Genomic DNA, 13,935 nt, shown 5'->3' with positions numbered 1-13,935 from the left:
GCACCCCCCCCCCCAAACCAACACCAAGAGTTTCATTTAATATTTTCTTAGATGCTAGGAACGTTACATGTTTACTCTGTCAGCTCCTTCTGGCTATGACACCTTTATGCAGTCCAGGACACTCCCACCAACCCTACTTCAAAACTCCCTTAGTTTTTCTTTTGTGTGTGTACAAAACAGTGCGTTTTGGTTTTCACCCCAAATTAAAGCCACCCAATCTGTATTTGAAAACAAATGATTGACCAGACCAGACATCACTTTTTCAGAGGCAATCTTCTTGGTTTTCAAGTGGGATTTCACTGGAGCTAGGCCTTTACTACACACGTATACATACACACACACACACACACACACACAGCGCCTCTCCATGACTTCGACTTGGTATCTTACTTCATTATTCCCATCAGATTTACTCGACAGCCTCTTTCCAAATTATCCCAGCCCCTCAGTTCCCATAAACACTTGTAGGCGAGTGTCCTTCCTGATTGGTAGTTTGCCTGGGCTGTTGTCGGTCAGAGGTGGGGGTGGGGAGGTGTCCCACAAAGATGCCTCTGAGACACACTTGAAAAACAAATCCTCCAAGGTTCATTATTTCCACCGCACTGATCCACCCCTCCCCCCAAGCATAAACACCCTTCGGTGTCCGCCTTCTCGGACAATCTAGCTCTGGAGGTGCGTGGGGAGGGGTCGCTTCGGGCTTCCAATACCCCTCCCCAGCCCAGACGCTCCGGCTGGTCCCACGACATCAGGCCGATTCGTTTTCCTCGACCTCCCTCCCGCTCCTCCCGGGGCTGTCTGTCCTCGGCCTCCTGCGCACTGGGCCGCGCGCGGGGTCCCCCACGACCCTCCCGGCGGCTCGGCCCCGGCCTGGCCCTCACCGGTTGTAGGACGGACACTTACTTGAGCCCTAGGCCATTGAGATGCTGTCCTATGAGCCTAATGACATCCTCATCGGACTGCGAGAGCCGCTTCTTCTTCTTGAGGCTGCTGCCCAGCTCGGGGGTAGCCAGGGCGGCGGCGGCGGCGGCGGCGGTGGCGGAGGCCGCGGCGGCCCCGCCGGGAACCCCGTTATTGACACTCAGGCTGTTGCTATTGTTGCCAGCGGCGGAGGGGGCGGCAGGCAGGAGCCCGTTGGCGTGGGCCAGGTCCCCCGCGGACGCCGCCGACGGGGACGACTCCCCGTTCTGCGCCGACAGGCAGGCGAGCTCCGGGGTCTGGCCCTGGCCCCCGCCGCCCCCGCCGCCTCCTCCCGCCCCGTTGGCCTGCATGGTGCCGCCGCTGACCAGGCTGTGGCCGCTGCTCCGCTGGGGGACGGCGGGGGCGGCCGGAGGCAGTCCCACCACCACCACCACGGAGGAGGAGGCGGCCGACGAGGGCGAGGGCTGGGGGGGGAGGCCTGCTCGGCCGGCCGAGGCCCCGGGCTCTCCTGCTCCCTCCGCCGCCGAGGCTCGGGGCTTCTTCCGCGGGGGCGGGGAGGCTCCGCCGGCGTCCGAGTCGGAGGAGGAGGAAGCGGAGGCCAGAGTTTCCTCGCCGAGAGAGGCCGTGGTGGGAGGCCGGCGGGGCGCGGCGGGGGTCGGCGGGGCGGGAGGAGGGGGAGAAGGAGGACCGGGCCCTTCCCCCCCCCTCCGGAGGCGCTCGCGGCGCGGCCCGGGGGCTCGCGGGCACTGGGGGGGGCGCGGGCCCGAAGCTGAAGCCCCGGCAGCAGTGACGGCGGAGGCGGCGGCGGAGGCAGCAGCCGCCTCGGTGCTCGGTCCTCGCCGCTCCGCTCCCTGGTGTGTTGATTCTTCCCCCAGCTGCTGCCTAATGGAGTCCGGGCGCTGGCGTCACAGGAAATGCCTATACTGCCCTCCTCGCTCACTTCCGGCAGCAGGTATGGAACCTATAGGGGGTTGTCACCCAACACGTGTGTGTCCTGCCGCCGGGGTAAGGCCATGGGGTGAAGGCGAGAGCCGCCGGGGGTCCGGCCCGGGGCGGGGTGCGAGGCGGCACGTCCTGGCCGGGCTGTGCGAGGGCCGCCCTGGCTCCTGGGCCTGGCGTGCGAGCTCTGCCCGCAGGAGGCTCGCCGCCACCCTCCGAGGCCCTGCAGGGTAGGAGGTAGGGTTCGTGTCCGCGCCGTGCACCCAGAGTGACCCAGAAAGGAGCCACCAGCCGGCGTTGGAGGGGGCCCGCGGACGCGCTGGCACGGGCCAGGGTGGGGCCGCCGGCAGCCTGGTTTTGCAGCTGTAACTTCAAGCACAAGGGTGGTGCTAGGCCCCTGTCCACCGACTTCAGGCTCTGCACCCAGGATTTAACCACGGCCTCATTTTTTACGGTGGAAACACTTGAACTTCCACAGCCAAGCACTACACACAGTGGCTGTTATCCGTGTCACCCCAGGACAAGGGAGATGACGAGCAGAGGAGAGGAGACCATGCTCCGCCCCGGGAAGGCGAAGTCGGCTGTAACTGCCTTCTCTTTGGGAGGAAAAACAACCAACTCTTGGGGGCAAGAACTTCCAAAGCCTTGAGGGTGTGTAGAGGAGCGGAGGCGCTTTGCTGTGGAGTCTTACTGTTTTGTTTTGTTTGTTTATTTATTTTGGTTTTTCGAGACAGGGTTTCTCTGTGTAGGCTTGGCTGTCTTGGACTCGCATTGTAGACCAGGCTGGCCTCGAACTCACAGGGATCCACCTGCCGCTGCCTCCCTAGTGCTGAGATTAAAGGCGTGCGCCACCGCGGCCCCCCACCCCCCGCCTTGTTTTGTTTTGTTTTGTTTCTTTTAAGTGTTTGCTCACATGTCTTGGTCCTCGTTCCTGCCCGGTCTCACTCAGACAGGGAGGATTCAGATCCTGACTTGATGTTTTCTAGAGACCAACGTTTCACTTGCCCGGTGCTCTAAATGGCTTTCTTGTGTGGGGAAATACAGCAGCTGTGTATTAGTGGTGAATGGTCCACAGGACCCCCTAATCAGTTACATAGTATGTAGACCTGGTATGTACAGATATTTGACGTTTAGGAAGTTATTGATGGCTTCCCTTTGGGAGGAAAAACAACAGCAAAACCCTGAAACAAGCAAACCCTCAACAGCCTCAAGCAATGTATCTCATGTCCCTAAGACTTACAGTATTCACAGCTCAGTAATTTTGAGGCCTTTGGAGGCCGCCCTTTTTAATTTAGAAGTGTAATAAAAATTATCTTATGATTTGTCAATGCTGAGCTCTATTCATCTTGGCACTGAGGAGAGAGACAGGGAGGCCAGGACAGCCTTACAGAGATTTAACTTTGTGGTTCTCGTGCTTTAAATATGCTTTCAGGTGTCAGCTGTAATTGCAAGGTGACTCACATGCTGTGTTTGTATTCACCTGAGACAGACCTTCGTTTTAGCTGAGGTTCATAGGGCACAGACAGTCTATCCAGCAGAGCCAGAATTACTAGATGGTTAATGCCTTCATACATCGCTGTACAGTAACCTTAGAAATCTCATTATCATGAAGGTTGTTATTGTTCAGGCAAAATTTACTTTCTGCAAAATAGTTTATAGTCATGTACTAGATTCTTAGCAATCTTGAGGCTGGATCAAATCTGCAAGTTAGTCTGAATAAAGTCTATAGCTTTTATAAAGAAAAGAACCATTTAACTACAGGCCAGGCTCACACTTATTAGCAAAAAGGGAACGATAAAAGGAGCAATAAATAAGATTTCATGGCCATCCATTCTCAGTATGTTTATCTCAGCTTTTCTTCCTTGTGGATAACCAGAGCTGCTCTTAAAATTTTTGAATTTATGAAGCCCATATACATGTACATATTTTTACATATAGTAAAACAGATTGGGAACCTGTTGTCTGAACCCCAGGGGTTTTTTTTTTTTGTTTTGTTTTGTTTTTGTTTTTAGAGAAGTTTCAGCTCCACTTGCCAGTGAATAATTCTGAAATACTATTTTGCACATTTGGAAAGTTTTAGTACAGTCGTGTTACCTTCAGGGTGTAATAGTTGATAATTGTCTTTTATTCCCCTGTGGATCTGGTCTTATCTCAGTCTTCCTTTGGCTAGTTTTCTTTTTAAAAAGGTTTTTGTTTAAAAAAAAAACCTTTTTGTTTTTATTTTATTTTTAGTCAACTCAAATTATGTGCTACATATTGTACACTGTACCTTTATGAAAAGGCTTTATTTACTCTTTTGCCATCTCTGTGAACCCTTCCTTACTGTCACCGGAATGTGCCGGCTGGGCTTGTTTCTCCTGAAGACCCCTGTCTTCTCTACTAGTGTGACTCTATGGAGTTGCTCTGTCAGGACTCATCTTGTGGACCTCCTCAGGGGAGCGTGTCCTGGCTTCCAGCCTTCCAGCCTTTACTGTGAGTATGATTTATTGGTCCTCCATATACTGAAGACTCTATGATCTCACTCACTCACTGACACTCCCGAGATCCCCAGGGGCTCCTTTCTAGACCTCTATCTCCTGGCTTTCTCTCTTCTTCCCTCCTCCTACAAAACACTAGGATTAAGTCAAACTGTCTCTCAGAAAAAGATTGCGAGTATATTTAGGTTAGGTGCTTGATTCATTTCTGTGCTATTGTCTGGGCGTATGAAAAGCCTACAGTAGGTGTCAAATGAAAGATAACTTCCTGTCCTGTTTGTTTGGCAGTGGTAGGGAAGCTAGTACTTCATGTGTGCTGAACTGTATTCTGTCACTGAACTTTGTCCCTACCCCTGGAAAGACAAGGTTTTGGGTGGCACCTTGTCAGGGGTGCTGCAGTAGGTTGCTGAAGTAACTGGCACTAGGCCTTTGCAAGTCTTCAGGTTGTGTAGGAACTGTGTGTATCTGAGACTGCCAGCACGTGTGTGGATGCCTTGAGGGCAGAAGCCAAGTGAATTCATCTTCAGGCTGTACTGTTCAAACTATGGGTCATACCCATTTGTGAAATCAATGTACTGAGCCATAATTAATGTTTGGTTTTATTGTTTTGTTTTGGGTTTTTTGTTGTTGTTGTTGTTTGTTTTTTGGGGTTTTTTGTTTTGTTTTGTTTTGTTTTTGTTTTTTGGTTTTTCAAGACAGGGTTTCTCTATGTAGCCTTGGCTGTCCTGGACTCACTTTGTAGACCATGCTGGCCTCGAACTCACAGCTATCCTCCTGCCTCTGCCTCCCGAGTGCTGAGATTAAAGGCGCGCACCACCATGCCTGGCTGTTTTTTGTTTTTTATTCCTTGAGATAGAGTTTTTCTGTGTAACAGCCCTGGCTGTCGTGGACTCACTTGTAGATCAGGCTGGCCTTCATCTTACAGAGATCTGCTTGCCTGTGCCTCCCAAGTATAATTGGTGTTTTTAAAAGTAAAGGAGAATGCCGGGAGTGGTGGCGCACACCTTTTAATCCCAGCACTCTGGAGGCAGAGGCAGGTGGATCACTGTGAGTTCAAGGCCAGCCTGGTCTGTAAAGAGAGTCCAGGACAGCCAAGGATAACACAGAGAGACCTTGTCTTGAAGAAGAAAAACAACAACAACAACAACAACAAAAAACCAACTCCTTCCTCCCCCCCCCCAAAAGTAAATGCATTTCTTCTCAAAGAAAGGGGTTTGAGGGCTGAGGAGATGGCTCAGCAGAGCACTTGCTGCTCTTGCAGAGGACCTAAGTTTGATACCCAACACCTGAGCCATTTGTGATCCTAGTTCCAGGGGCTCCAACCGGCCCTCATGTGATGCACATACATGTATGCAGGTAAAACATTCGTAAACATAAAGGAAAAATAAGTAAATAAAAATTTTGTTTAATTTTGTTTTTGCTTTTTGAGACAGGGTTTCTCTGTATAGCCCTGGCTGTCCTGGACTCACTTTGTAGACCAGGCTGGCCTTGAACACACAACGATCTGCCTGCCTCAAAAAGATTTTTTTTTAGAGTTTGAAAAACAACTGGGTTGTGGTAGTGTATGTCTTTAATCCCAGCACTCCAGAGGCAGAGATGGGAAAAGCTCTGTGAGTTTGAAACCAGCTACGTCTACATAGTGAATTACAGGACAGTTAGGAATACATAGAGAGACTCTTTCAAAAACAACGACAACAAAAACGGAGGGGGAGAGAGAGAGAGAGAGAACGACTCACTCACTCATTTGCATCAGCCCTGATTGGCTAAAAGGCAACTCAAGAAATAGAAGTGACACATGACTGGGATATTCTAAGGCAACATTTCTCCTTCTCTCTCTCTCTCTCTCTCTCTCTCTCTCTCTCTCTCTCTCTCTCTCTCTCATTTTTTGAGACAGGGTTTCTCCGTGTAGCCTTGGCCGCCCTGGACTCACTCTGTAGACCAGGCTGGCCTATAACCCATCCTCTTGTCTTAGCTTTGGACTGCGGGGAGTCTGGGCCTGCACCACACACACACTCTTACTACCTTTCCTCTGTTGGAGGCTGGAAAGGGGCAGGCTGGCCTTGTTGACTGGAGTTGGCTGAGGAGAATCGGGAGTGAATATGGGAGAGTCCTGGAGTCAGAATTCTTAGTCACTTGCCTGACTCAGAACAAGCCATTTGACTTCACTGTTTCTCGGACACTATGTCATTTTTAAATTTTTATTTATTCTTTTTTTTAAAAGCTTTGTAGACTAGGCTGGCCTTGAACTCATAGCAATCCACCTGCCTCTGCCTCCCGAGTGCTGGGATTAAAGATGTGCACCACCACCGCCAGGCCACTGTCATTTTAAAAAAGTAAAACAATGACCCCTATCAGTTTGCCTGATAGAGTTGATGGATGGGTAAGATTGGAAAAAGCAAGCCAAAAAAAAAAAAAGTTACAATCTTTCAAGATAAATTTAAATGGCCCATCGTTTAAGGATTTGAGGCAGCTATGGACAAAGATATCAGCTAGTTTTATTATTGTTTTCAAATTAGTTTTTGATTTTTCAAGACGGGTTCCTGGCCGTCCTGGAACTCACTCTGTAGGCCAGCCTGCCCTTGAACTCACAGAGATCTGCTTGCCTCTGCATCCCGAGTGCTGAGACTAGGCATGTACCACCATGCCTAGCCAGGTAGCTTTATTTTGAGCTCAGGACCTGAGCAACTTTCCTATCCTCACTGCCATTCAGCCATGGCCTTGTGCAGCCATATGCAGCCAATCCTGCCTGGCACACTTTGTGTGAGTGTGTGTGAGAGGAGGGAGGGAGGGCCTAGTCACCAAGCAGTTTTACCCAGGGTCTTGTGTCTCTCCAGCACATGCTTGCTTCCCTCCTCTTTACAGACATTCCACTCATGCAGTGAGCAATCTGTAAGCAGGGGTTGTGGATGCCAGGTGCATCCCATTGGGAAGACAGAGACCTCTGAGCTCACAAGTGAACAAGCATGCCCCTTTGTCCCAGAGAAAAATGCCTTCTCAGCCGGGCCTGGTGGCGCATGCCTTTAATCCCAGCACTCGGGAGGCAGAGGCAAGCGGATTGCTGTGAGTTCGAGGCCAACCTGGTCTACAAAGTGAGTCCAGGATGGCCAAGGCTACACAGAGAAACCCTGTCTCGAAAAACCAAAAAAAAAAAAAAAAAAAAAAAAACCACATAGCTATGAGAGATTGCTTGGAGTAGTTTTATAATTGCTGTGCCAACCTTGTGGTAGCACCACATTTTAAATATGTGACACTAACCTGTGGGTGCAGTGACGCTGGCAGATGCAGAGTCTGAAAGGAGGAGGAATTCACCAGGCCTGGGAAGGACACAGAGGCCAGGTAAGCATGCTGCACACAGAAGGGCTGTTATGAACACTGTGAAGAGGACTCTCCTTGGGAAATGCTTCCATGTCTGGCGGGACAGACGTGGGTAGACAGCGGCATCCTGTGGAGGGGCTGAATGAAGCTTCCCTCACTTCAGATTTTCTCTCAATACATTTTTAAGTGTCAACAGAGTTTATCTGAGTTATGAAAATGATAGATAAATTTGCTTTTTTTGTATTAGTGTTATACTTTACAAACACTAGTGTTTTAAAAGAACACTCAAAACAATCAAAATATGAGAAGTTAATCCTAATAAAACATGACAGATAAAGTATTGCTGTGTGTAGACTGTATTTGCTTTTTAAGAATCTCCTCTGGCCGGGCATGGTGGCCTATGCCTTTAATCCCAGCACTCAGGAGGCAGAGGCAGGTGGATTGCTGTGAGTTCAAGGCCAGTCTGGTCTACAAAGTGAGTCCAAGACAGCAAAGGTTACACAGAGAAACCCTGTCTCGAAAAACTTAAAAAAAAAAAAGAATCCTCTCTGTAACCGGATTCTCCTGCATTCTCAGGGTGCTGTCTCCTACGTACATACCTTGTCACCAGTACACGCCTCCCATCACACATCACACACACATACACAGTCTGTCACACAAACACGTTCCATATCATGCACACATACCATCACACATGTGGCTAAATTCATCTGGGGGATAAAGAGCAGAAAGGCATTCCTATTTATTAACTTTGAAAAATAGATAAATAATTAATAGCCCTGGGAGTCCCCACACAGATTCTTAGATAACAGGCCCTTTGGGCAGTCTTACTTATTCACAGTTCAAATATACTCTTTATCCCTTTGGCATTATCATAACTCATAAGCAATTGTGGGACAATTATAGCTGTTAAATAAATTCTGGTTATTAAAAATATGTATACACAGTCAGTATAGACATACTAGACTAATAAATATTTAAAATTTAAAAAAATTGAGCTGGGTGTGGTGGCGCACACCTTTAACCCCAGCACTGGGAAAGCGGATCTCTGTGAGTTCGAGGCCAGCCTGGTCTACAAAGCAAGTCCAGGACAGCCAAGGCTACACAGAGAAACCCTGTCTCAAAAACAAAACAAAACAAAAAACCAAAAACAAAAAAAAGAAGGAGCCAGGCATGGTGGCACACACCTTTAATTCCAGCACTTGGGAGCTAGAGGCAAGTGGATTGCTATGAGTTCAAGGCCAGCCTGGTCTACAAAGTGAGTCTAGGACAGCCAAGGCTACACAGAGAAACCCTGTCTTGAAAAACCAACAAGAAAGAAAAAGAATACAAGAAAAAAATTGAAGCAGGTAATTATAAAGTTTCTTTAAAAATTACATGAGGCATGGTGGTAAATTCCTTTAATCCTAACAATTAGGAGACAGAGGCAGGAGGATCTCTGTAAATCAGAGACCAGCCTGAGCTTAGTGAGACCTGCCTCAAAAAATTGTTGAAAAGTTATCTAGGCTTTCTAGGTTCATTATTTTTATTTTAGAATTGCTTGGGGGAGGGGGGAAGATGGTCCAGCATTATAGAGCATTTTATCTTGCAGAGGAACCTGGCTCTGTTTCCAGCACCTATGTGGTGGCTCACAACTGTCTGTAGCTGCATCTTGGGGATCTGACCCCTGAGAGTACCAGGCATACATACAGGCAGCAAAGCATTCATACATGTGAAGTAAGTAACACATTTTAAAGTGCAAAGTGATTGCTGGAGCTGTAGGTCAAGTGGTAAGCATGTGTACACCTTGAACTCAATCTCCAGCACGAAATAAAACTTTAAACTGTGCTCTTTAATACCAACTGCATGTTAAACATACAGGCAAATGTGAAATAGAATAGCCTAAGTTTTAACAAGTACCTTGTTGAATGAGAGGCCAAGCCATCCGTGGTGGCTTATGTCTATAATTCTGTCATCTAGGAGGTAGATGCAGGATCAGAGGTTCGGTGTCATCAGCCACATCCTGACATAGTGAGCGTGAGTCCACTTGGACTACATGAGACATTTTTACATGTATTGTCCTATATTTTATTTATTTATTTATTTACTTAGGTTTTTTTTTTGAGACAGAGTCTCTCTGTGTAGCCTTGGATGTCCTGGACTCGCTTTTATAGACTAAGCTAGCCTCGAACTCACAGAAATCTACCTCCCAAGTGCTGGGATTAAAGGTGTGCACCACCGTGCTTGGTGTATTGTCCTATTTTAATCTTCCTGTGTCTTTTTTTTTTTTTTTTAAGTGAGGAGAGAGGCCTTAATGCCAGTGATTGGCAACATAACAAAACATAGCCCAGCATTTCTTCATGGGAAGAAACCCATGGCTAGGTCAGACTAGAGACTCGAAGATTCTTTCTTTTTTGTTTGTTTGTTTGTTTGTTTTTGTTTGTTTGTTTTCCAGACAGGGTTTCTCTGTGTAGCCCTGGCTGTCCTGGACTCGATTTGTAGACCAGGCTGGCCTCGAACTCATATTAATCTGCCTGCCTCTGCCTCCTGAGTGCTGGGATTAAAGGCGTGTTCCACCATGCCTGGCTTTGTTTGGGCTTTTTGTTTGTTTTTTTGTTTTTGTTTTTGTTTTTTTGAGACAGGGTTTCTCTGTGTAGGCTTGGCTGCCCTGGACTCACTTTGTAGACCAGGCTGGCCTTGAATTTACAGTGATCCACCTGCCTCTGCCTCCCAAGTGCTGGGATTAAAGGAGTGTGCCACCATGCCGGGCTGTTCGGGCTTTTTGAGGCAGAGTTTTCACGATGTAGATCTGGCTGTCCTGGAGCTCACTTTGTCGACCAGGCTGGCCTGAGAGATCTACCTGCCTCTGCCTGCCTAGTGCTGAGATTAAAGGCGTGTGCACCATTGTCTGGCCACAAAGTTATCTGTGTGCATTTCTGAATGGTAAGAATGCTGGGCGTGGTGGCGCATGCTTTTAATCCCAGCACTTGGGAGGCAGAGGCAGGTGGACTTCTGTGAGTTCGAGGCCAGCCTGGTCTACAAAGAGTCCAGGACAGCCAAGGCTATCACAGAAAAACCCTGACAGGAAAACCAAAAAAGAAAAAGAAAAAAAGAATGCCCAGTTTCCTGATAACCTTTTGATCCCTTATCTCATAATATCTGCAGTGGCGCATCCATGTAATCTCAGTACTCCAGTAGGCAGAGGCAGGTGGATCTCTGTGAGTTCAAGGCCAGCCTGGGCTGCAATGAGAGTCCAAGACAGCCAGGGCTACACAGAGTAAACCCTGTCTCCAGCACCTCCCCAATCTGCTTCTAATGTTAGGTTATTGTCAAATAGTGTGGTATAGAAGTAAATGTGTTGGTAAGGTTTATCAAGAATTAGAATAGTATTCCTGTTTTCTGGCTCTACCCTTTCATTACTATATTTAATTCATCTTATGTGTGATGGAGAGGTCGTACTTGTGTAGAGGTCAGATAGAACCTTGGAGTCAGATCTCTCCTACCGTGTAGGTAATTGGCATGGAAGGCAGGTCCTCAGGCTTGGCAGCAAGTGCCTATATCCCCAGAGCCATCTTGCCAGCCCCTGGTTCCATTTGTCCATTCTTTCCTGTGATGAAAGATGTCCACAGCAGTGCTTCCATAATCATTACATAGGACTAATCGTTGACACTATTGACCAGGCATTGTTGTAAGTATGGCACATATATTGTCTTGTTTTACTCTTCTTTTCAGCCTTATGGGATACAGGTGGTACACTGAGGCTCAGAGGATTTGAGGTCACACAGTTAGTGAGCAGCAGAGCTGGGTACTCAAGCCTACAGCATGCTGCTTTTCAGAGCTAGCTGTTGGTAGAATATGAGAGGAAGCAATTGTTTAATTCCTTCAAGGTTAAAGGGAGAGCTGGAGCAAGTCCTATAAGTTAATTTTTGTGCCTGCCCGTTTTGTGCATGTAGCCTTGGTCTTTCGCCTGTGATGCCTGTACCATTTCACCAGACTGGTTGGTTGGTTAGAGGACCACTGATGGACACTAAAAGGGTTTTCTTCTTTGAAGATGCAACTTATTTTCCCAAGGAATCCTGGTTGGAATGCAAGATGGTAGAGATTATGCAGGAAGCCAGATGTGACCTGCAGACTAGGACACCACACCCAAAAGTGACGCAGGAGAGCAGGAAGGAATTGTCTTTCCCTATAGCAGGGAAGCTCTCACAGCTGACGTTTGCCTGAGAAACACTAAATCAGGAGGCCCTTACCGTGTCCACTTTGCATTTTCATCTGTCCCTACAGATGATGTTTGAGCTGAGGAATCTGGAGTTGCAAAGAGGCTGCCTGGATTCAGGGATTCACACTTGTTGTCCTACTGTTAGCGCCTCAGCCAGGTCAGCTTGCAGAGGAGGTCATGGACACTTGAGATGAACGTACTTGGTTTAGCTTGATGCTTGGGGCGTGGGTGGGGTGGGTAGGGTGGTATGGTATGTAATGTGGCTTAGGTTAGCTCCAGGAAGCTATGGGAGCAGCCAGGATGCTCAGAGCCCTTAGATTGGTGCATACTCCAAAGAAGGGAATTGTCTTTTTTTTTGGTTTGGTTTTTGAGACAGTTTCTCTGTGTAGCCTTGGCTGTCCTGGACTCATTTTGTAGACCAGCTTTGAACTCACAACGATCTGCCTGCCTCTGCTGGGATTAAAGATGTGTGCCACCAGGCCTGGCTCAGGAGCTGTCGTCTTCTTCTTATTTTTCTTTTTCTTTTTCTTCTTTTTCTTCTCCTTCTCCTCCTCCTCCTCCTTCTCCTCCGTCTCCTCCGTCTCCTCCTTCTCCTCCTCCTCCTCCTCCTCCTCCTCATTATCATTATTTATACAGTATTTAGCGTGCATGTGAGCCAGCAGGCCATAGAGGGCACCATATCTCATTATAGATGGTTAGGAGCCACTATGTGGTTGCTGGGAATTGAACTCAGGACCTTTGGAAGAACAGCTAGTGCTTTTAACCTCTGAGCCATCTCTCCAGCCCTCAGGGAGCTGTCTTAATTTGGTCTTCCATTGCTATAATAAAGACCATGAAAAAAGCAACTTGGAGAAGAAAGGATTTATTTCATCTTACAGCTCACTCCATCATTAAGGGAAGGCCATAGAGGAATACTTCTTACAGGCTTGCTTCCTCCTGTTGTGTTCAGTTTGCTTTTTTGTATACCCCAGCTCCACTTGCTCTGGGGTGGCACTGCCCACAGAAAGGTGGTCCTTCCACCTTAGTGGTCAAACAGGAACATGCACTGCATACGCTAGCCTACAGTCTAATCTGATGGGGCCTTTTCTCAACTGAGGTTACCCTCAGAAGTCACATTAACAAAAACAAACAAACCGTAACCAGCACTGGATAGGTGCTCTTCGTGTCAAGTCTGGATGTGCTCTCTAAGAAGAAGCACTGAGCCACCTGTTGTGCAGGTCAGTGTGCAGCTTGGTTTATGTTTTCTTCTATTTCAGACATTGTGAAAATGGGTAGTGGTAAAGATGCCTTTAAAAGGAGTTTGTGCCGGGCAGTGGTGGCAGCGGTGGTGGCGCATGCCTATAATCCCAGCACTCGGGAGGCAGAGGCAGGCAGATCGCTGTGAGTTCGAGGCCAGCCTGGTCTACACAGCTATTCCAGGGTAGCCAAGGCTACACAGAGAAGCCCTGTCTCAGAAAAAAAAGAAGAAAAAAAGCAGTTTGTTTATTTTTAGTTTATGTGTCTAAAGTGTTTGCCTGCAAGTATGTATGTACACTGTGTGTGTGTGAGTGTGTGTGTGTGTGTGTGTGTGTGTGTGTGTGTGTGTGTGTGTGTGTGTATAGTACCCTCAGAGGCCAGAAGACAGTGTCAGATCCCAAAGAACTGAAAATATAGACAGTTGTGAGCTGCCTTGTGACTGCTGAGATCCAAATCCTTCTCCACAAGAGCAGCTCGTGCTCTCAGTTGCTGAGCAGTCTCTCCAACCTCGCAAGTTAATAACAACAACAACAACAACAACAACAACAACCTTTCCTTCTTCCTTCCCCTTCTTCCCTCCTTCTCTTCCTCCTTCGTTTTTTCAAACTTTGTAGACCAGGCTGGCCTCCAACTCACAGCAATCCACCTGCATCTGCTTCCAGAGTGCTGGGATTAAAGATGTGAGCCACCATGCCAGCTGATCTATCTTTCTTTCTTTCTTTCTTTCTTTCTTTCTTTCTTTCTTTCTTTCTTTCTTGTCTTTTTGGTTGCTTTCTGTTTGTTTTTTGAGGCAGGGTTTCTTTATGCAGCCCTACCCCCATCCCCCAGCAGTCTCAGAACTCATTTTATAGACCA

The 13,935-nt window shown here is 48.0% G+C and overlaps 2 protein-coding genes across 7 annotated transcripts in view; one reads left to right on the top strand and one right to left on the bottom strand.

Moving 5' to 3' along the window:
- Positions 1-1,268, bottom strand: part of WDR26 (WD repeat domain 26) — a gene marked incomplete at its 5' end in the record, with an annotated part of 41,603 nt that extends 40,335 nt beyond the window's left edge. For all 4 annotated transcript variants that reach the window (XR_014781409.1, XM_084793860.1, XM_084793862.1 and 1 more), the window contains one exon: positions 901-1,268. Coding sequence is in view for 3 of the 4 variants with exons in the window: in XM_084793860.1 (XP_084649986.1) it covers positions 901-1,268 (368 nt within the window). The remainder of the gene's footprint in view (positions 1-900) is intronic.
- Positions 1,267-13,935, top strand: part of CNIH3 (cornichon family AMPA receptor auxiliary protein 3) — a 240,433-nt gene continuing 227,764 nt past the window's right edge. For 2 of the 3 annotated variants that reach the window (XR_014781417.1, XR_014781418.1), the window contains exon 1: positions 1,267-1,870. The gene's annotated coding sequence lies outside the window, so the exon portion shown is untranslated. Of the gene's footprint in view, positions 4,330-13,935 lie in introns of all 3 variants that reach the window. The other variant, XR_014781419.1, reaches the window with a different exon arrangement.

This window comes from Acomys minous (assembly GCF_964271855.1).
Source record: "Acomys minous genome assembly, chromosome: 1".
In the NCBI taxonomy this organism is placed as follows: domain Eukaryota; kingdom Metazoa; phylum Chordata; class Mammalia; order Rodentia; family Muridae; genus Acomys; species Acomys minous.
The sequence above is the reverse complement of the archived record's forward strand: the minus strand, read 5'-3'. Positions and strand labels throughout refer to the sequence as shown.